Below are 20,788 nucleotides of genomic sequence, written 5' to 3'. Positions count from 1 at the left end.
CGCAGGCCCCAGGACGCAGTCCATACCTGCTTCATGTAGGCACCGCGTGTCTATACTGTAGGATGCGGTCCCATACCTGCTTCATGTAGGCGTAGCACATGGTCTCGGCCACGCGCTTCCCCTCGTCGTAGCAGGCGCGCGGTCCTATGGGGTTCACATGGCCCCAGTAATCCTCGCTCTGAGGGTGGACTTCAGGATCTGTGAGTGCGGGAAAGTGAGACCATGTGTTGGTCAAGCTTGTATGCGTTATGGGCAGTAGAGATCTATGACGTGGAAGACTGCTCTAGAGAGACCAGGGTGAACATTTACACGTGGAGATACACCGATCCAATGGCACTGTCCATTCTCCAAGCCCCAGGGGGACATGCGGCTCTTCCCTCCTGTGTTCAGGACAGTACTTCTACAGAGGAAGAAATAAAAGACCAAGGTCTCTCAATTGCAAGCCTCCCCTCTCTCCTGTAAATTGTTCTTAACACTTAATTATACAGTCTATAATTAAATGTACTCTATGTGAAGGAATATATAGAATAATTATAGCAAGGCCTATACTTACTGAAATAATTTCAAGAGCACCCCTGTGGAGCATGAGGACTTCCCCACGTGCCAACAATCCCACACAAGCTCAGCAGCCTCAATGAGACATCAGTGCCCTATCTGTGTAGGTGGAAGGATGGACCGTCCTAAGGCAAATGACTGCTTGTGCCTTTAGCACACATTTTTTATTTCCCAAATCCTGCTTTTCTGGTGTGTAAATCAATCACATTTTAAGATGTGCCAAAAAAAAACAGACTATTTAGAGAAACCTAGTAACAAATTCTTTTTTAACACAAGTATATTTTGGGAATGGGAATACGTAATTTATATGGCACACCAGGAATTTTATACAGCCATAGTACAAAATGTATAAATCTTTGCCAAGGAGCCTGGACAATGTACAGGAGTTCTGTGTCATAAATTCAATTATTGCTTATCTTACAGCCAAAATCTGACTTCAGCTCATGGATACAGAGTTGTGAATACACAGGGGCCCAAGCTGGCCAGCAGAGCCCCTCCAGGAGGCTGGCACCCCCAGCTGCAGTGTGGCCAAATCAGGGTGCAGGTAGAGACCTCTCTATCTACTGCTATGGTTTAAAATTCTTTTAAGAAGGGGGCCTATTTTTACTGCAGCATGAGAGAAGAGGTCTACGGCAAATGCTCCCTGAGAGAAGAAATCGGTAACTTAATTTCACACAGATGTTAACAGATGATTGACATCATGCCTTTTCTAGGAATTTCTGACAAGGGCCGGGCAAGCTAGACTCCTAAGAGACTCTCATGAATTTGGCAAATGGCAAGAAAGAGGACCAGACACACCCATGCATCTGCCCCTTGATAGGCACCCCTGGGCTGAAGTGTCTTAAGATGCCCAAGGTTCAAGACTCCAGTTTAAAAAGTGCCCACACTTTGTTATAAAAGTAAAGGTCTAGAGTTGAAATTGATTTCCAATTATCCTCCCCTTCTCATCCTTTTGTGAAGCGAACACACCAAGCATCCACTCCATAAAACATCAGTATACTGCACTATTCAAACATCAGAGCAGACTAGTTACACCCTGATGCTACTTAAGAACCCTAAGAGACACAAGTTGTCATCACACGTGTGGATAATAAGGTGAGAGGAAGAAGAAGGCTGGACAGGGAAAAAGTGTCACTGTGCCCTTTTGGGCCAGTAAAAGGAGTACCTTTATATATGAGACATTTAAAAAGATTCAGCCCTTAGAGGAGCACCCGGTAACTCAGTCGGTTAAGTGTCTGACTCTTGATCTCAGCTCAAGTCATGATCTCACCATTTGTGGGATCAAGCCCTGCATCGGACTCCGTGCTAACAGCGTGGAGCCTCCTTAGGATTCTCTCTCTCCCTTTCTCTGTGACCCTCCCTTGCATGTACTCTCTCTCTCAAAATAAATAAACTTAAAAAAAAGAGATTCAGCCCTCTGAACTATATCAACACCACTCCTCCCTCCTTTTGTGATATATAAACCTCATTAGAGGAAGCGGAAGGGAATCATCCAGGGACCTATAAAAGGGAAACTGACTAGTGTGAAGTCTTGCTATGGAAAAAAACAAACAAAAAAAAAAAACCCAGGGAGTCGGAATGCAAATCCACTCAGCTGTCTGTTCTTAAAGCAATGAGGGGAACAGGTAGGGGGTGGACGCTTTTAACTGCCAAGATTTCATTTTCATAGGGTTTACAAAGAACAGAACTGCATTTAGTAGAATTTCTCTTTTTCTAGAATTATTTTTTTCACTTGGTTCCCTTATTAAAAAAAAAAACAAAACATCTCTTCCCATTTTGCCCCTTCACTTCCTTGTTTCTCTGTCCAAAACGGTAACGTGAAGTAGATAAGTTACATGTCAGGGTCTAGCTTCTGCTGCTTCCACGATGCCGTTCACAGCCCTGCACCAGTTGGATTGGGGCTGAACAGAAATCCATGAGAACTTGAACCCGCAGCCCTCACCCCATACCTAATGCAAGCTTGCTTAACGGGCCTGGAGGGGAGGTGAAGTGCTACAGGTTGGCAAAACAGGCTCATGAGTTTCCTGGCACTCCCCACTTAAGATCCTTCCAGAAGTCGTTACACAACACCTGAGGCGATCAGTACACTTCTCTCTGCCGAGCAAGCCAAGTGAACCAGCCAGAAACTCTCTACTGCATGATTCCTGGGGTCCGTTCAGAGCCGAGTGGGAAAAACCCCTCTGTGGGTTCGTAAGCGGCAGGGACTTCTTGGCAAGGTGATGTGCAACAGTCACTCAAGGGTGTTCTGCAGCAGGAGGAAAAGGGCTCCATCCCACCGAGAGCAGAGCATGGGCGGCTAACAGGGTAGCCTCTCCACTTCCTCGTGCACAAGCAGGGAGAGCGGGCTCCGCCTTCTTACACGCGAATCCTGCACTCATTTCTGTTCCTTCTCCACCCAAGGCGGCCCCGTGGGCCCAGAGTCAGCCCACCACTCACCTCCATACACCTCCGAGGTGGAGGCCAGGAGCAGGCGAGCACCGACCCGTTTCGCCAGCCCTACAGAAAGCAAATACATGATCAGAGAAGCAGACACACTCAGGAAAACAAGGGAATTACAGAAGTGCATGCAAATTTTGGTAGCCAGTTTATGCAAGTTTCTAGTATTAATTGTATCTGACCATCTGTGCCCTGTGCACCATCCACTCATACTGCATCTACGTTGGAACCAAAAACAAAATGAAACAAAACAAAACAGAAAACCACAAATGAAGCCTCAGAAGCATAGTCTTTAGCTGGATACTTATAAGCGCAGGTGCAGGCAGGGCCAAACAGAGAATTTGTCAGTTTGGTAAAGGGTGGGCTCCGGATCACCACCAGCAGGCAGAAGGCAAGGTCGTTCGCACCTCCACTTCCACCGTCCTCCCTGAGACACGGCCCACCTGCCACTTCCTCAACGTGCCCCCTGGCATCTGGCCCTGCTGGCTGTGCCCTCTGCCTTGCCCTCCCATCTCTTTCAAGGCTCAGCTGCAACAGGCCCTTCTCCAAAGCAAGTCATCACATTCCGTGTTGGGCTCTGAACGCTTTCCCCACATACACCCCGTGCAAGGAGCACAGACTAGAACATCGCTCTCTGTGGTGGTCATGTAGGTATGGAAAGCCTCCAGATGCTCTCACAAAGTCTCAATGTTCGTCAGAGGCTCACGGCATTCGTTTGCCAAAGAGCCAATGGCTCTCAAACATACTCCCCCACGGAGCCTCTGGTGCCCCCACGATGGCACCAGATGGAAGCGCTGGCTCTGCTGCACACCCACACTGCAGGCATGCATGCAGTGGGGCACGGGTCCAGCGGGGAGGCCGTGAAGCGCTAGGGGAGGGCGTTGGGCAAGCGCGCACAACCTGTGGGCACTTATGGAAGCAGCCAGTTGACAGAGAAGGGCCCTGGCTTGAAGGGCCCCAGGGTGGGAGCACCGGGAGCGGGAAGCAGGGAGCCGTGAAGATACACAAGAACAAGAGAACAGGGCAGGAGATTATCTATGCAAATACAACAACGCACTGGAACAAAAACATGTCAAAAAGGGACGTAGCAGGGTATGGAGTGTGCACGCTAAGGCTACCAACACCACAGGTCTGTCTTCTTCCCTCCTATTTCGGCCTTGGAAGTCTGCTGAGCAGACCACTGAGCCACATCACTGCACAGACCAACAGCAGCAGTGTCAAAAGGAAGGACCTGGGGTGGGTGTTTTGTGTTTTTTTTAATAAACTTTTGGGGTAACTGTAGACTCAAATGCAGCCATAACAAAGTCAATGCAGAGAGACCCTGTGTACCCTCTACTGAGTTCCCCCCCAAAACTAGAGTACAATATCACAAGTAGGACACTGACACAGATACACTCGGGACCCAAGCATCTCCGTCATCGTGAGGACCCCTCAGCGGGGAGCTAGTGGAGCCCCACCTGTGCTGTTCTAGTGCCCAGATGTTTGTGCAGAGACTGGACACGCGATCTCATCTTGAAGAAGCTGAGTACAGGCCCAGGAAGTGGGGAGCCACAGAGAGCAAAGGGCCCCACTAGGAAGGGGCCAGGTGGGGTTCACTGTATCCTGTCTCAAGTGCTAAGTGATTAATGACAGCACCTTTCTCCATCTGGAACATGAAGTCCCTCTTGAGTCTTTGCAGCCTCACGACTGTCCTGTGCCTTCGGCTTTTGTCCCTGTCATTCCTGAAAGGAGCTTACCATTCCTTCAGGACTTCCAGGTCCATCTCACCCATGGCCCAAGATATCCTTCTGCCTGGAGCTCTTCACAGCATTTCACTGGCACCTCCCTTTGGGAGCGTTCCCTTCCCCCTGGGTGTCACTGGTGCCTGAGCCTAGTTCCCTGGCAGAAGGGACTGAGGACAATCCTTAGCGGAGGACAGGACAGTGCCTGGGCAAGTGACTGCACAATGGATGCTATCTTCTTAAACATCACGTGCTTGGTGGCTTGTCCTCTGGTGCATCTCACTCGGGTACGAAGGAGGTGGCTGGGGTGGCAGAGGGAGTGTGGTGACGGGGTGGGGGCAGCAAGCAGTTCTATGCAAGCAGGGACCCTGTTCTGTCTGGCGACCAGGGCGGGGGTGGCAAGAAAGGGAACAGACGCCCCTTCTAGACAAGGAGAATGAATCATTTTACTTCATGCAGAGCTGGACCCCTCAAACTGTTTAGTCTAAGAGGCCTGAAAAACAGTCTCTGGCTTCCCTTTCAGTCCCTTGTCTCCATGCTTCTCTCGAATTACAATGTAGTGCTGCATTTCCCAAATCCATTTATAGAAACTGTCTTAAATGTTACCATGATTAAATCCATTTTTCACTTGACATTTTAAAAAGTGGTTCCTTTTTCCCACTTTGTAACTAATCAAAACCCCAAGTTTTTGAAACCTGTGTAAAATTTAAGATGCCTCTAATTTTAAGCATTTGTAGGTACGCATCATCCACAGCTACCAATCTATGGCGTACTGTGAACATGCACCTGTGGCACCTTTAACAGTGCTCAGGCTGCCGCCTTCCACTTCCCAGGTGAATCCTGCAGTTCAGTCTAGAGTCGAGCACTCGGCTTGGACAACCCCATAAGGTCGGCTGCCTTCGCTCCTCCCAGGAGCACTCCTGAAAGCCCCGTGTGTGCAGGTCGCGCGGACCCGACCTCGGGTGGGCAGTCGCCAGGGCCTCTTCCAGCCCAGAGGCACACACACCATGGATCGCAGGGTGAAGTGAAGGAAGGACACACAGTCGTAGTGACAGGCGGCCACTCCCAGGGGAGTCCACTGAGGCAGTGCAGACTGATTACTGGGATGGCGACGTCCCCGTGAGGAACTCTGACGGCTCATAAAATCAGGCCGAAAAGGGGCACACCAGGGATGAGGGCGGGTCTTGGGACTATGCTCAAGCCCTGGGGTCTCCCGCGCCATTTCCAACACCAGCCGCAAAGCAAGGCAAGGACCGCTCACCCAGCATGTTCAACGTCCCGATCGCGTTGGTCTTCAGCGTCTTGATGGGGTTGTACATGTAGTTTGGGGGGGAGGCCGGGGAGGCCAGGTGGTAGATCTGGTCAACTAAAGGAGACAAGAACGGAAGGACGTGATTTCCGTGGGAGCCATTAACAATACTCTGATCACCCAAGAATGAGACTGGAGGATACAGACATGTTTGGATCACTGAAATTCGACTTGTTACTGTTTTATTCTTCATTAAAAAGTAATTTGCTTTTGCAATTAGAGGAACTTTAAACAAAAATAGAAAGTCTAACTGTCTGCAAAAAACACATGGGGGCCTAGCGATCTGGGCCTGTTGTCTAACGAGAGTCAGTCTGATCAGAGTGGACTGTTTGCTGAGCTCTGTCCCAGTTACAGCATGCAAATCAGGAGGAAGACCATTTTTTTTTCAGACACTGAATTAAACATGAACATCTAAAGCAAGCAAGGTTTTTAATTTGTAAAACCAATCTAACATAAAAGCACTAACGTATGGGAGGAGACCATTTGCTGTGTTTTCACATATCTTGTGTACATAAAACCAGACCCCAAGATGACAGTCAGGGGGCAGTTTCTGTTTTTCACTGACTATCTACTGAGGATCTGCTTAGTGGCTCATGAGCAAAAAGACACCTGGAAACCTACGTTAATAGCAAGACTTCACTGACTGAATGTCTATTTCATGAAGGACACAGGACAAGGGTAGGGATACAACGACAAGTCACCAGCTCTGGCAGTTTCTGGTCTGATGAAGGAGACTGGGCGAGGGGTCTGGCCTTGAGGTGGGCCTGGCTGTGCAGAGAGACGAGCCAGGAATTCATTCCTGGTTGGGCTACTTAGGAGTGGATATGCTGTGTATCAGGGATGGGAGAGGGTGAGGCTATAAGGCAAGAATTTCTGCTGAGGCTCTGAGACAAGTTTTGTATAGCTACAGCATGTGAGACTTTAAATACCGGGATAGAATCTGGATTTGCGCTGATAGTGAAGACCATGTAGTTCTGAGCAAGAGACATTTTGAGGGCCTAGACTTTGACACCAATCACTGAACAGCTGATAAAGCATTATAATCATTACCATAATTCTGAGGTAAAATATCATCATTTCTGTTTTACATAAGAGTTTACGAAGCTTGCAGGCAGAGCAGCTAAATAATGACAATACCAGGATTTGACTGACCCAGTTCTATTTTAATCCAAACCCAGAGGTTTTTGAGCATTATATGGTACTGACCGCCATGACTAGAGCTGTAGGCGGAGGGTGGATTTTAAAGCCGTGAATGGTGAAAGGACTGAGCTCTCACGACTCCCCTGTGTGCAGCCGTTCACTGCCCCAACCCCTGTTCTCCAGGGTCAGGAGTATGTGCCACACAGAGAGGCCCTGGGAAGCACCGTCTCCCTGTGAAACAACATGTGGAGGAAAGCCTTCCCTCCAGGCAAAGAAGTCTGTACTGTGCCATTCCACCTCAGTTCCGGGAGAAAGTACCACCACCATCACAGGGAGCGGAGGAATGGGGGATCCGAAACACCACTGCCAAGATGAGTCCTCCTTGTACACGGCTTCTGTGCCCATTCAAGGGGACCCACAGGGATCTCCTTGGCCTTCCACCCTCTTCCTAACCAGGGACCACTGGTCTCTTTTAGGTAACAGCACATTAGAGGCTAGGTTTTAGAAACCACAGGCAAACAGGCAAATTAAGAAAAACAGTCCCCTATGGTGAATTCTCCAAAATAACTTTCTCAGAAAACATCCCCTCCCATCAAAAAATGCCCACCCTCCCCACCGAGATCCACCCACCACCGGTGCCTGCTGAAAATCTGTCTTGCCCAGGATGGCCTGGGAATCTCTGTGGTGCCTTCAGGGACAGGGGCTATTTGTGAACACTCTCCCATCCAGGGGTGAGAGCTAGATGACAGTTTATCTTCACACAAGGGGCAGCAGTGATGCCTCCACACAAGACCAGGATATTCTAGTTTGTGAGCTCGGTCTCTACTTAACTCACCCTAATTATCACAGTCTTTCAAGCCCAACCACACGTGGGAGGCTCAGTACACATGAGCCACCAAGACAAGGAGAAAGCAGAAGGTGGATGGTTCTATGAAGATAGTATCTCTGGGAAGGGGTTCTAAGTACTGCACAGGCTCCTGGACAAACCCGGTAAGTATATGTTTTTCCAATACCATGACCATCCCTCAAGCGAAGCAAGAACAACATGTAAAAGACTGTAGGTCCCATCTTCTGGATATTTATTTATGAGGCTTCTTTTTCGCCAGGACTATTCCAGAAAACTGATGTGATTGTTTTAAGAAGTCTTCATTTTGGGGGTGCCTGGGTGGCTCAGTCAGTTAAGTGTCCAACTCATGATTTCAGCTCAGGTTATGATCTCATAGTTCATGAGTTCAAGCCCTACACTGGGCTCTGCACTGACGGCATGGAGCCTGCTTGGGATTCTGTCTCCCTCCTTCTCTGTCCCTCCTCTGCTTGTTCTCTACCTCTCTCAAGATAAATAAAAATTTTTTAAAGTCTTAATTTAAAAAAAAATTTTAATGTATATTTTTTTATTTTTCAGAGAGAGAGATTGATTTATTAATTGATTGATTAAGCAGGGGAGGGGCAGAGAGAGAGAGGGAGACACAGAATCTGAAGCAGGTTCCAGGCTCTGAGCTGTCAGCACAGAGCCCAATCAGGAACTTGAACTCACAAACCATGAGATCATGACGTGAGCCGAAATTGGACGCTTAACCAACTAAGCCACCCAGGTGCCCCTTAATTTTCAAAAAAAAAAGATACTTCTGCAACACTATCAAAACCTCAAGAGCAATTTTTGCAGAAACAGAAAAAAGATCATTCTGAAATTCATATGGAACTTCAAGGGACACTGACTAGCCAGAATAATTTTGAAAGAAGAACAAAGTTAGACGACTTACAATTTCCTGATTTCAAAACAGTACAAAGCTACAGTAATCAAAGCAGTGTGTTACTGGCATAAAGAGAGACATATAGACCAATGGAATAGAATACAAAGTCTAGAAATAAACCCTTGTATACATAGTTCAGTGATCTTTGACAAGAATACCAAGTTACTCAATGAAGAAAGGACAGTTTCTGCCAGTTGGAAAAATTTAGTATCTACATACAAAAGAATAAAGTTGCATCCTTACCTTACACTATGTACAAAAATTAACTCAAAATGGACAAAAGACCTAAATGTAACACCTAAAACCCTTAGGAGAAAACAGGAAGAAATCTTCATGACATTGGATTTGGCAAAGATTCATTGGATAGGACACAAAAAGTAAAGGCAACAGAAGCAAAATTAGAAAAATAGAGGAGTACATCAAACTTCAAAACTTTTCTGACTGAATCAAATGACACAATTAACTGTGAAAAGGCAAACTACAGAACGGAAGAAAATATTTACAAGCCATATACACAGTAAGGTGTTACTATTCAGAACACATAAAGGACTCCTATAAATCAACAACAACAGAATCAAATAACAAAAAATGGGAAAGAACTTGAATGGACAATTTCTCCAAAGCATATATACAAATGGCCAACAACCATATGAAAAGAGGTTTGACATCACAAATCATCAAAGAAAAGCAAATCAAAACTACAATGAGGTATCACTTCACACCCATTAGGATGTCTACTATTAGAAAAAAGAAAAAAAGAGAAAGCAGAAAATAACCAGTGTTGTTGAGGCTGTGGAGAGAGTGGAGCCCTTGCACACTTTGGTGGTGACAAAAAATGGTGCGGCCACTATGGAAAATAGGTGATGAGTCCTCAAAGTCTTAAAATAGAAGTTAACATAAGACAGGAATCCCACTTTTGGGTATATGATCAAAAGAATTGAAAGCAGTATCTCAAAGAGAAATTTACAAACCCGGGTTCATAGCAGCTCCATTCACAACCTAAGCACGTATCCATGGACAGATGAACAAAATACAATGTGAGCATGCGTGCACGCACGCACACAGTGAAATTACTCAGATTTAAAACTGAAAAAATCCTGTCACATACTTACAACTTAGAGGTACTTTGAGAACATCCCCCTAAGTGAAATAATCTGGTCACAAAAAGTAAGATTCCACTTATGTGAGGTACCTAGAGTCATCAAATTCAGAGATACAGGTAGAACAATGATTACTGGGGGGGCTGGGGGAGGAGTGTTGCTGTTCAGTGGGTGGTGAAAAAGTTCTGGAGAGCTGTCCTAACACAGTATGTACAACATTACAGGCTAGTACACTTGAAAAATGGTTCAGATGGCAAAAAACAAAGTAAGATGCTCATGAGCAGTAAAAGCAGATGAAGAGAGTATTAGTGGAAAAAGGGTGTAACTCTTACTAAAGCTGAAGTCAAACGAATAGTGTTGTTTTGTTTTTTTTACATTTTTAATTTATTTTTGAGACAGAGAAAGACAGAGCATGAGTGGGGGGGGGGGCAGAGAGGGAGACACAGAATTGGAGGCAGCTCCAGGTGTGAGCTGTCAGCACGAGGCTCGAACCCACGAACGTGAGATCATGACCTGAGCCGAAGTCAGATGCTTAACCGACTGAGCCACCCAGGTGCCCCAAAATGAATACTTGTTCTCTTCCCTTTATCTACACTGGGAATATAAGAGCTAAAAATAAGGCTCCTGAGCTACTCCCTGTCATTCAAGATTCTCAGTCAATCCTTGTTACACATCAGTCACCCAGTGAAGCTTCTGAGTGAAAGATACCTAGATCCCTGGCATCCAGAGACACTCCAGGCTGGGAGACTCTGGACCGTTATACACAAATACTTTTAAAGCCACATTTGAAACCTACTAATTTAAAAATAGAACCCACACTTCTGAAAGACCAATCTTTCAGATAACTAAGAAAACACAAAACCTTTTAAAATTACTTACAGTCTGTTAGTATGCAAATCTGTTATGGGTATCTATCTAAATAAGAGGAAAATCCTGGGATTGCTTTCTGACCCTCTCTGCCCCCCAGTTATTCAAAGTTGATAAACAGCTGATAATAAAAAGCAAACTAAGATTTTACTGAGAGAACTGTAAGGTAACAAGACAGGTCTTACAAAATGCCATGTTCTCAGGTAGTTTTATCCTTTCCAGCTTACAGACAGGAACTGTCTATCCCTGCTCACCTGCCTCAAAGCTCAAGAACATAGCTGTAGGAAACTGACCACTAACTCCCCATTTAGGCACTGCATTTCTAATTTTTTTTTTTTAGTTTTTAGTTTATTGATTTTTGAGAGAGAGAGAGGGAGAGAAGAGTGCAAGCATGAGCGGGCTAAGGGCAGAGAAAGAGGGAGAGAGAGAATCCAAGTCGGCTCTGCACTCTCGGCACAAAGCCTGGTGTGGGGCTCACTCCCATCAAACCCAAGATCATACTACTGAACCAAAAATCAAGAGTCTGGACACTTAAGCGACTGAGCCACCCAGACGCCCCTGTGTTTCCTCTTTATAAACACTTCATCACACCCCACGGCCTCTCTCGGGAAAGAAGTGGGCCAGATCCCCAACAGAATAAACCTGGCCACACCTTCAGAACTGAGTGCCACCCCAGAGAGCACACCCCTCTGCGCCTGGAACTTGAGCTTGCTATCTGGTGCAGCTGCCCAAAGACTGTGTGAATCGAGGGTAACAGTTGTGATCTCATAGAAGAAATCATTCAGCACTGCTTTTATTCTTGAGGTGACAACCTATGCAGCGAAGAAAGGAAGGTCTCCAAGCATTGAAGACTGCGGGAGAAAAAGTACCCTGAGAGCACACCCCTTCACGAAGTCTGACATCAAATCAAAGATGCAAACATTTCTAATCCCATCCATCTCCTTTGCATATGCAGGATCCAAACTTTCTCCTGCAAGGCTCCACGCAGATGTCAGTCTGTGTGGGAAGCCTTCTTGCGGGCCCAAGTCGGAGATACTCACTCACCACCAGCTGCCTGTGCCACCGGTTAATTACTGCATCCTGCCTCGTCAGTGCTTCCTACACATCCTTTTCCCCAGACGGAAAGCTCACTGAGCACACAAAGCAATCCTTTTTCTTCCTTAGATCTCCACACAGCTTTGCTCTCTGCAGGGAGGGCAGCCCACCCCTTTTACCTATGAGCACACGTGAATGAAGATTCCTGAGCAGACCTAATGCATCAGAATGGCTAGATGGGCCTAGGAATTTGCCATGGAAAATAAATTCCCTTACATGGTGCCTTGGCCAGGGCCAGTTTGGGAACAGTGCTCACTAAAACTAGTTGCATGAAGAGACAAGCCATAGACTGGGGCCTTTTCATCCAAAAGGCTATTCCATCTGCTTTTTTTTTTTTTTTTTTTTTTTTACATTTATAGCTTAGCCTGAGTGCAGCTTCCTTTCCCCCTTGCAAAGGCTAATAAGTAGTCACGATGCCTAAGTGGCAATACTGATGCACTCTATTTAAGAAGACCCTGAAATCCTACGGAAATCAGCATTTCCAACAGCCCCTCCTTCCCACGAGAATGTGTTCTGCCTGTAGCATTAATGATAGGAACTCTGGTTCCAGTCCTAAAAAGGACCACACAAGAAAGGCCGCTGACTAATTATGCGGATAAGGAGTTATGAAGAGGAGAGCAAGGGAGGACTTTACAAAGAGCATAAATAATGAGAATGAGAGGTGCTATGAAAGAGCTAAGAAATATTAATAATAACAGAACAGCAAAGTTAACCCTCACAGCCCAGAGGGGGAGAAAAGCCCTCAAAAAAATGTCAATTGCCTCATCAAAACATACACCAAAAATGAGCCTGGCATTCAAAAATCTAAGTTGAGGGGAGGGAGAAAGAAAGAGAGAAAGGCATGCCCACTCATTTGCTGGAGCTGCACTTGCCAACGTGACCGTCCTATGACCTTGTCACGTTTTCCAGGGCCATGTGGCCAGAAAAATAGGAGCCTGAGAAATGAGCCCTAAAAGATTAGCTCAAATTAATGACCAAGGAAGGAAAACAGTAAAGCAAACCAGTATTTTCCTTTTTCACAGAATTTCCTTAAATAGGTCCAAAACAGCATTCCTGCCAAAACACAGGACATTATTTTCATGCTGGGAAGGGGATGGGCCAGGGGTGGGGAACGGCAAATGTTGCAACTATACTCACTGCAAACATTCCATATGTTCTCAAGATGAATTTCATTGTGCCCTCAGTCCACACAGGTGATACATAAATATAGAAGGAGTAAGATGTAAAAAATTGAATGACTCCTGAGAACCCCCAAATCCTTCAGGTTCCATGACAAAAAATTGAGTGTGATCTCCTACCAAAGGGGGAAATCCACATAAAAGCCAACTGAATGTTTACATCTTCCAGTGGGTTTTTTCCTTTTTTTTTACGTAAGTTCCTAGCATAGCCCAGTCCAACCACCTCCCTCTGCCAGAGCCACACCTTACTTAATTGGTAAGGAATTGCCTTGAATTGCCCTGAAGCTTTGGAAAAACTACAAAATAAAACAAAAGGCTGGTTCTTGCTGTGAACGTGTGTGGTTATTTAGCATACAGTAGAACCCCATCATAAAGGGACTCCTCATACATTTTCCTTCCCTGCAGTCCAGGCCGGGGTCCGTCATAAATACCGCACAAGCTGTGCGGCCTAAGCCTTGTCCCCCAACACCAGTATTCATGACGGAAAACAGGATGTAAGAAGCCATATGGAACGTTTTACTATAAAGACCAAATCTCTCTTGGCACAAAGAATTCAAACAGTGGGATTTTTGCCTTCATTTCATGTCAAATACTACTGACTTAATGCAAAGAAAAGACCGTGCATGCCAGAGGTCTGGCTCAGACCCGGATCTGAAGTTATGATCAGCGCCGCCGCCTGTCAGTTTCCTGCAGCTGGCAGCACCGCCCCGCCCGTGGAGCCGCCTCCAAGCTCGAGGGGGCCGCCACGATAACGCCCAGGATGCCAGAGCTTCCTGCAGGAACTCCCCGTGGCTCCGTGTTAAACAGAGTGGGGGTCTCGGGTCCGCAGCCTCTGCATCCTATGTTTACATTTGCAACAAACACCACGAGGGAGAAAAGATTTTCTACTTTGTAATTCAACAAAAATATTCTGATCAGAACAGCACTCCTCAAATGCCTACATTGACATGGACCCAAGGCCCCTGGCAAACACAGTTTCCATCCACCTTTCTTGATCAGCTCTGGGGCATCTGGGTGTGACAGTCCAGGCTCTCTGGTCTTCCCTGTCTTGGTGCCCACCCCTCCTGGCCTCGCAGAGGATCTCCACACCTGGGTACCAGGTGGGTAACAGCTCCATGCACAGGGTCACCTGCATACAAGGATAATAAACAACTACCTCACCTGAATGTTTAAAGAACGAAATCTGTTAATTATACACAGCATTAGAGTAGTGCCTGAAACATGGTGAGTATTCATTAAGTGTTTGCAATTGTCAATTTCTGCTTTCATTTTCCTGTACCTCTTACTCAACTCGTACTGCATGTTCTAGGACCAGGCTTCCCATGACGCAATGGACATCTGGACATCTCTATCTTTTTCTGTCCTCTATAGAAATGTTGGTCTCAAGGCTCCTGCTTGTACAGATGGTGGACAAGTAAACTGGGAGAGTTTCTGGGAGGGGCCCAGGCTGTATACATCAGGAGCTGGACATGAGTCTAGGACAGTGACAATAGTGACTTCGGGGAATATACCGGGTGGCTTTCTCAAGCAAGGTTCATAATGGCCCCACACTTGCAAACCTGCAGACATCCGAGACAACACCAATAAAACCACATGAAATTCACATGATGGGGAAGTGCTAATAAAACAACTTTCTGAACATACAGCTTAGTCTAGCCCATCGTATGCATGCTTAGAACACTTACATTAGCCCACAGCTGAGCAAAGCCTACTTTATAAAGTGTTGAATATTTCCTGTACCTTGCTGAGCACTGTACTGAATGCAAAAGCAGAGAATGGCTGTAAGCCTATCAGTTGCTGACGCTCATTATCACTGGCTGACTAGAAGCTGTGGCCACTGCCACTGCCCAACATCATGAGCGTACACGCCTGCATGTTCCACGCCTGGGAAAAGATCCAGTGAAAGCTCTGGAGCATGGTTTCCACTAGATATGTGCTGTGATCACACCATCATGAGAGCTGGAAAGGAGAGGCATTAAGTGGACACCTCTATCCTCCTTCAGCAGCGTCTGCTCTGTTCTGAAAAGCTTCCAGGGTCAGTGCTCGGTTTCCTGTGTGTCTTTAATCCTTGCCTCCACTGTTATAATACTCTTTCTCTAGACATCTTCCCTCCTCACAGAGCCCAAGCCGGGCCAATATCCGCCCACCAGGCCTCCAGGCTGGAACGAGGGGGCTGCCCCAACATTACACCTCATTTTCACCACCTCCATGGCCTGGCATTGCCCTCGCAAAACCCAAACACACCCCGCTACCCACCAACTCCTGCTTCTCTGAAACTTCCCCACATCCTAAATAGTTGGGCTAGAAGAAGGATTAACTTTACTCCTTCCAGAGTTCAGTACAGATTCACCTACTGAAACTTAAATGCCTCATTTGGTAAAATCCAGAGTTCTTGTAAGGCAATATAAAACAAGATTAAGTTATTTCAGTGAGTATTACAATTCCTTCTAAAGCAGCGTATTTCTTCTCTACTGTGAGCTCAGACAATGCAGAGGCCTCTGACATAATTCCTGTGACACAGCACCTCTGGTCTAAGTCAGTGTTATGGTTTATGACCACATAGCGGTCCCCAAACTCCCCGGTACTCCATGCCCAGCCCTGACCTGCACACTCTGGGTGTACAGCAATCACTTTCTTCCCGGCCAATTCCACCACCACACTCAGGAGTCCAGACAACAGTTAACTTCCCACAACAGTTAAATGGCTAATGCCTCTGCTTCTGAAACATAATGGTTGTACTTTGAAAATAACAAGAGGAGAAGTCTGTGCCGATGGGGAAACTAATGAAGCTCCGCTCGGACACTGCCAAATTAAGTGTCACCGCTGTGTGACATCCATTACAGTCCACACTTTTGCCAGCCCAGAGAAACAAATAAACCAAAACAAATCCCATGTAATACTTCTGGAAGCTGAAGTATATTCCTGCTATGGTGTAAATATTAGATCAACTGGAATTTCTTTTATTGGGAAAAAGGTACTAAAAAGTAGAGTTACGTATTAAACACTGGGTGTGCATACTTTGTAATGCACTCTACTGCGCAAAGGAGAATAATGTATGACATCAAAAGGACATATTAACTCATTCTTCACTGCTGAAAAATCGGTGTACACAGGGGCACCTGGGTGGCTCAGTCAGTTAAGCATCCGACTCTTGGTTTTGGCTCAGGTCATAATCTCATGGTTTCCTGAGTTTAAGCCCCAAGTCAGGCTCTGCACTGCCAGCTTGGGATTTCCTCACTCTCTGGCCCTTTCTCACTAGTGCTATCTCTGTCTCTCTCAAAATAAACAAACTAACTTAAAAAAAAAAAAGATCTGCATATACACTATACCAAATGGTAACCCCACTTTGGGTGAGGACAGGCTGTAAAACTCAGTCTGAAGAAAATCTAAAGTGAAGTCTAAGTGAACTATAGCAGGCACTGGCAGCATAAGGCAATGATGGGGCACTCAAGGGTGTCCTAAACTAGGTCATCCTTTGTGAGACAGTGCAACACTGAGGAAAGGAGGCAAATCAAACCAAGTTCATCTGGTTAAGTTCATGCTGTATCTGATTTAAGGGGGGAAGGATTATTCCCTCTGAAACGCACAACTGTACCTGCATACAGCTTCAAACGGTGCACTTCCTCCCGTAAGGGGCTCGGATTCAGGTGGGCACGTTGGGGGTAGAAGTAGTGAGAGGGGGCGGGTGGGGAAGGGGTATGCAGACTCCCACGCTAAGGCTGGAGGCAGTAAACACAGGCTTGAGACATGCAGGTGAAGAGATGTCTTCTGCTCTGCCACAGCGGTACCACTCCCACTGCCAGCCAAGGACAGAAGATGTTAACCCTTCCCGTGAGCCCAAGTAGTGTATTCACGTGGGCGTCCTCCACAGAGTCTCCTTCTAGAAGCAGTAGAAAGTGTCTCAAATAGTTTTAGTGTCAACGTCTGGAGACATTTTTACTAAGTTTTGGTTTCCTCAGTAGTACTCAAATTATGTAATCAGTAGTTTCATTTCACAAATGTTTACTCCCATGTAAACAGGGGAAAGAGTAATAATAGTAATATTAGCGATTATTTGGGAGCACTTACTGTGGACCAGCCCTGGTTTTCTACTGATGCCCTAGCAGACTTAGAGGCTACAAAAGCATCCATTTACCACCTCGCATGTGTGCAGGGCAGAAGACTGCACGGTGTGGCCCAGCCGGGTCTCTGCTCTGCCCTTGCAGGCTGGAATCAGGTGTCAGCAGGGAGGGTGGCATTCCTGCCATCAGAGTCGTTGGCAGAATTCAGTTCCATGAGGCTGCAGCACTGAGGTCCCCGTCCCTGCTGGCCGTCGGCAGGGAGCTTCCAGAGGCTGACCGCAGGCTCTGGCTCACCACGGCCACTTTCAAAGGAGGCAGCGGTGGGTGGAGGCCTCCTCATCCTTGAATCTTCCTGACTTCCCTACTGCCTGTTTCTCTGAGGCATCCCTCCTACCGGATCTCACCATATGGCTCTGCTCCTTGCTGCTGTTGCTTTTAAGAACTCGGGTGATTAGGTGGCCCGTCCACAAGTAATCCCAGGCCATCTCGATATCTTACCGCCAGCTGACTCATGACCTCAATGCCGAGAGCAGGGCCTTCCCATGCTGCGTGTTGACTCCTGCACTCGGCAATTCTGCCCATCGCGTGCATGACCTCAGTTAACCCTCATAACACACCCATGATCAAGTCCAAGGAGGAAGTGAGCCAATTTATCTGTTACCTAGATCATCTGGTTCGTTTTACAAATTACAGCCTAACGCCCAAATAATCCCAGACAGATTAATTAAATGTTTGAAAAGAAAAAATAAGAAAATTACACAAACCAAAAACACCATGGCTGAATATTTCTCTATTCTCAGAACTCTTATAGCATAAAAGAAATAGAATAGCAAAGGGGTAAATAAACAGATGAGATAATTGCAAAATGTCAATGAAATTAAAAGCAAAAGCCAGATTCGGGAGGAAGGGCAGATGCTAAATATATACCATATGATTAACATCTCTATTATGAAGAACTCATATAAAAAGCAAAATTTTTTTAAAAAGGTAAAATATTTTGATCTCTTTTGTGAATTAACATGTTAGAAAAATCTAACTTTTTATTTTATTTTTTGGCACCAGAGAACCATGGGTCTTTTATCAAATTAGCAAACTATTTTGTTAGTTTTTGAAGATAATGCTCAACGCCACTAATGTGTTAGTGACACAGCCACCAACAAGCGATGAAGAAAACAGATCAGCATTTGGCACAATTTGTATCTGAACTCTTGACTGAGGAAATAAAATTCAGACAAGACAAAATACTGGAGAACGTTAAGGGTAGGAGTATGGTGTGCCCATACAGTGATACTGCACAGCAACTACACTAGCTCCCCAAGACACTTTGCATTATGCAGGCACGGGAAAATGTCCCCGACTTGATCACACTGACAAGCAGAATGCTACACTACCTGCTGGGGAAGTGGTGCAGGCGATGCACGAGCTTGGGAGCCTGAAGCCCGAGGCTCAATTCTGGCTCCACCCGTTAATAGCCCTATGGCTTTGGGCAGGCCATGATCCGGTTTTAGTTTTCTGTAAATGATCAAAGCAGATCATTTACCTCTCAGGGTTCTGGTCAGACGTAAATGAGAATGAAGAGCAATTCTGGTGATCCCAGAAGGCCTGCTAGCCAAGTACCTGGTGGAGTACAGTACACTTCACACAATCTCGAAAAATGTGTACCAGAGGCCTCCTAACCTCTCCACCAGTAGTAACTGAAGTACCATGCACCATGTGGATGGAAACACCAGAAATCTCTTTTCCCACAGTTCCAGAAAACAAGGTGTTGGCCAGGCCACACTTCCCCCAAAGGCTCTAGGAGAGACTCCCTCCTGGCCTTTGAGGCAGTCCCCAGCTTAGGACTGCGTGGCTTCAATCTCCACCCTTGGGCTACATGAGACCTGCTCTTCTCCCCATGCATCTGTGTCTTCTCCATTCTCTCTTATAAAGACACCAGCCATTTTCCAATGGCATTTCTATATGTATATTTCCATATGGCCCACCCAGGTACTCCAGGCTGAGCTCTTCTGGAGATCCCTAACTTGATTACATCCGCAAAGGCCTTCCCTGACATAAGACCACATTCACAGGTTCCAAGGGTTAAGACGTATGTTTTGGGGGACCACCATCCAGCCCACTACAGCACCCAAACCTGCAAGTCTGTGGAGTGGAGGGTTACTGGAGGGTTTAAACTCTTAGATGTGGAATTTCATGACTAACACAGCAGTCCACACCAGCTAGTGCCCAGCACGAAGCTACACATCCTTTCACACGAATGAGGTAGCCGTCAGATGTGTCACAGCGGGAGAACTGTGCCCTATACAAGCCCTACATGAACACATTACGACGCCCAAAGCCAGGGGCCCTCGAAACAGTGAAGCCAAACGTCCACACTGCCAGAACAGTTCTTTTGTCACAGAAACTAGGATTGTGCCTTGTACCTGGTGAGACTACTTCAGAAAGGAGGCAGAACCCAAACTCGCTGTGGCCGGACAGGTGGGCTGCTCTGGGGCGCCGCCCCCAGGCTCACTGTGCTGTTAATGTGCGCTTTCGCTCACCTTCGATGTAGAGGGGTTCCACCACGTCGTGGTTAATCAGCTCAAAGTTCTCGTGGCCGATCCAGTGCTCCACGTTCCTCTTCCTGCCCGTGAAGAAGTTGTCCACCACAGTCACCTCGTGGCCGTCCATCATGAGCTTGTCCGTGAGGTGGGAGCCCACGAACCCTGCTCCTCCGGTTATCTGCACCAGGACAGGGTGCCGACCGTCCCCAGAGAAAGCACAAGAGGACGGTGAACCAGCTTCAAGGGATATGTCTCTGGTGGAGCCACAACTAAACACTCGGGAGGACAGCAAGGAAGGAGGACACTAGCGGTTTCAGGGCAGCATCCTCTCTCTTCCTCCAGAACGAGTCACCATACGACCGTCGACTTCTAAGGAGCCTAAAAACTCAGGCTGCCACCCAGTGAATACCAGTACAGAAGAGTAGTTACAGGTTTCCAAGTGTCCCCTCTGACAGAGAATTTCACATTAAAGGGCTCTTATTTTATGTTGGATGAGACACTGAACATCATTTGTGTAACTCAAACACTCCTGCAAAGTTTCAGAATGTTTTAAAAAGGGATTAGAACATGCAGAGATTTGGTGAACTACCAAATAATATATGTGGATTTTTTTTAATGTTTTTATTTTGAGAGAGAGAGTGAAGGAGAGAGGCAGAGATAGAGAATCCCAAGCAGGCTCTGCACTGTCAGCATAGAGCCCAACGCAGGGCTCAATATCACAAACCATGAGATCATGACCTGAGCTAAAATCAAGAGTCATCAGATGCTTAAAAGACAGGCACCTCTGTGGTTTTTATACTGGACACAAAAAACTCGTAAAAAACTATTATCTTTCCAACTGCTTATGAGGACCAATGAATAAGCAATAGCTACTGTCTGCAGGCCTAAACCCTAAATGATTAAGGTCCACCATTCGGTCAGTGTCTGAGTGGGAGTGCCAACACTGCAGAGGGTCCACTGACGGGCCCAACGGGCACTAACAGGGGCACGATGCAGCTGTGGGGGCAGGGGGCCAGCAATACCATCCTTCCAAAC

The 20,788-nt window shown here is 46.6% G+C and overlaps 1 protein-coding gene across 6 annotated transcripts in view; it reads right to left on the bottom strand.

The window, feature by feature from the left end:
- The window catches only part of UXS1 (UDP-glucuronate decarboxylase 1), an 89,641-nt gene that overhangs the window by 26,136 nt on the left and 42,717 nt on the right, over positions 1-20,788 (bottom strand). For 4 of the 6 annotated variants that reach the window (XM_029937068.1, XM_029937070.1, XM_029937071.1 and 1 more), the window contains 4 exons: positions 19,751-19,931; positions 5,974-6,078; positions 2,992-3,051; positions 77-198 (listed from right to left, as the gene is read on the bottom strand). In XM_029937068.1, the coding sequence (XP_029792928.1) occupies positions 77-198; positions 2,992-3,051; positions 5,974-6,078; positions 19,751-19,931 (468 nt within the window). Of the gene's footprint in view, positions 1-76; positions 199-2,991; positions 3,052-5,973; positions 6,079-16,747; positions 16,782-19,750; positions 19,932-20,788 lie in introns of those variants that run through there. The other 2 variants (XM_029937074.1, XM_029937073.1) reach the window with 2 other exon arrangements.

The sequence above is a fragment of the Suricata suricatta genome, chromosome 4 (genome assembly GCF_006229205.1).
Source record: "Suricata suricatta isolate VVHF042 chromosome 4, meerkat_22Aug2017_6uvM2_HiC, whole genome shotgun sequence".
In the NCBI taxonomy this organism is placed as follows: domain Eukaryota; kingdom Metazoa; phylum Chordata; class Mammalia; order Carnivora; family Herpestidae; genus Suricata; species Suricata suricatta.
Note: the sequence above shows the minus strand (reverse complement) of the source record. Positions and strands in the feature narration are given on the sequence as shown.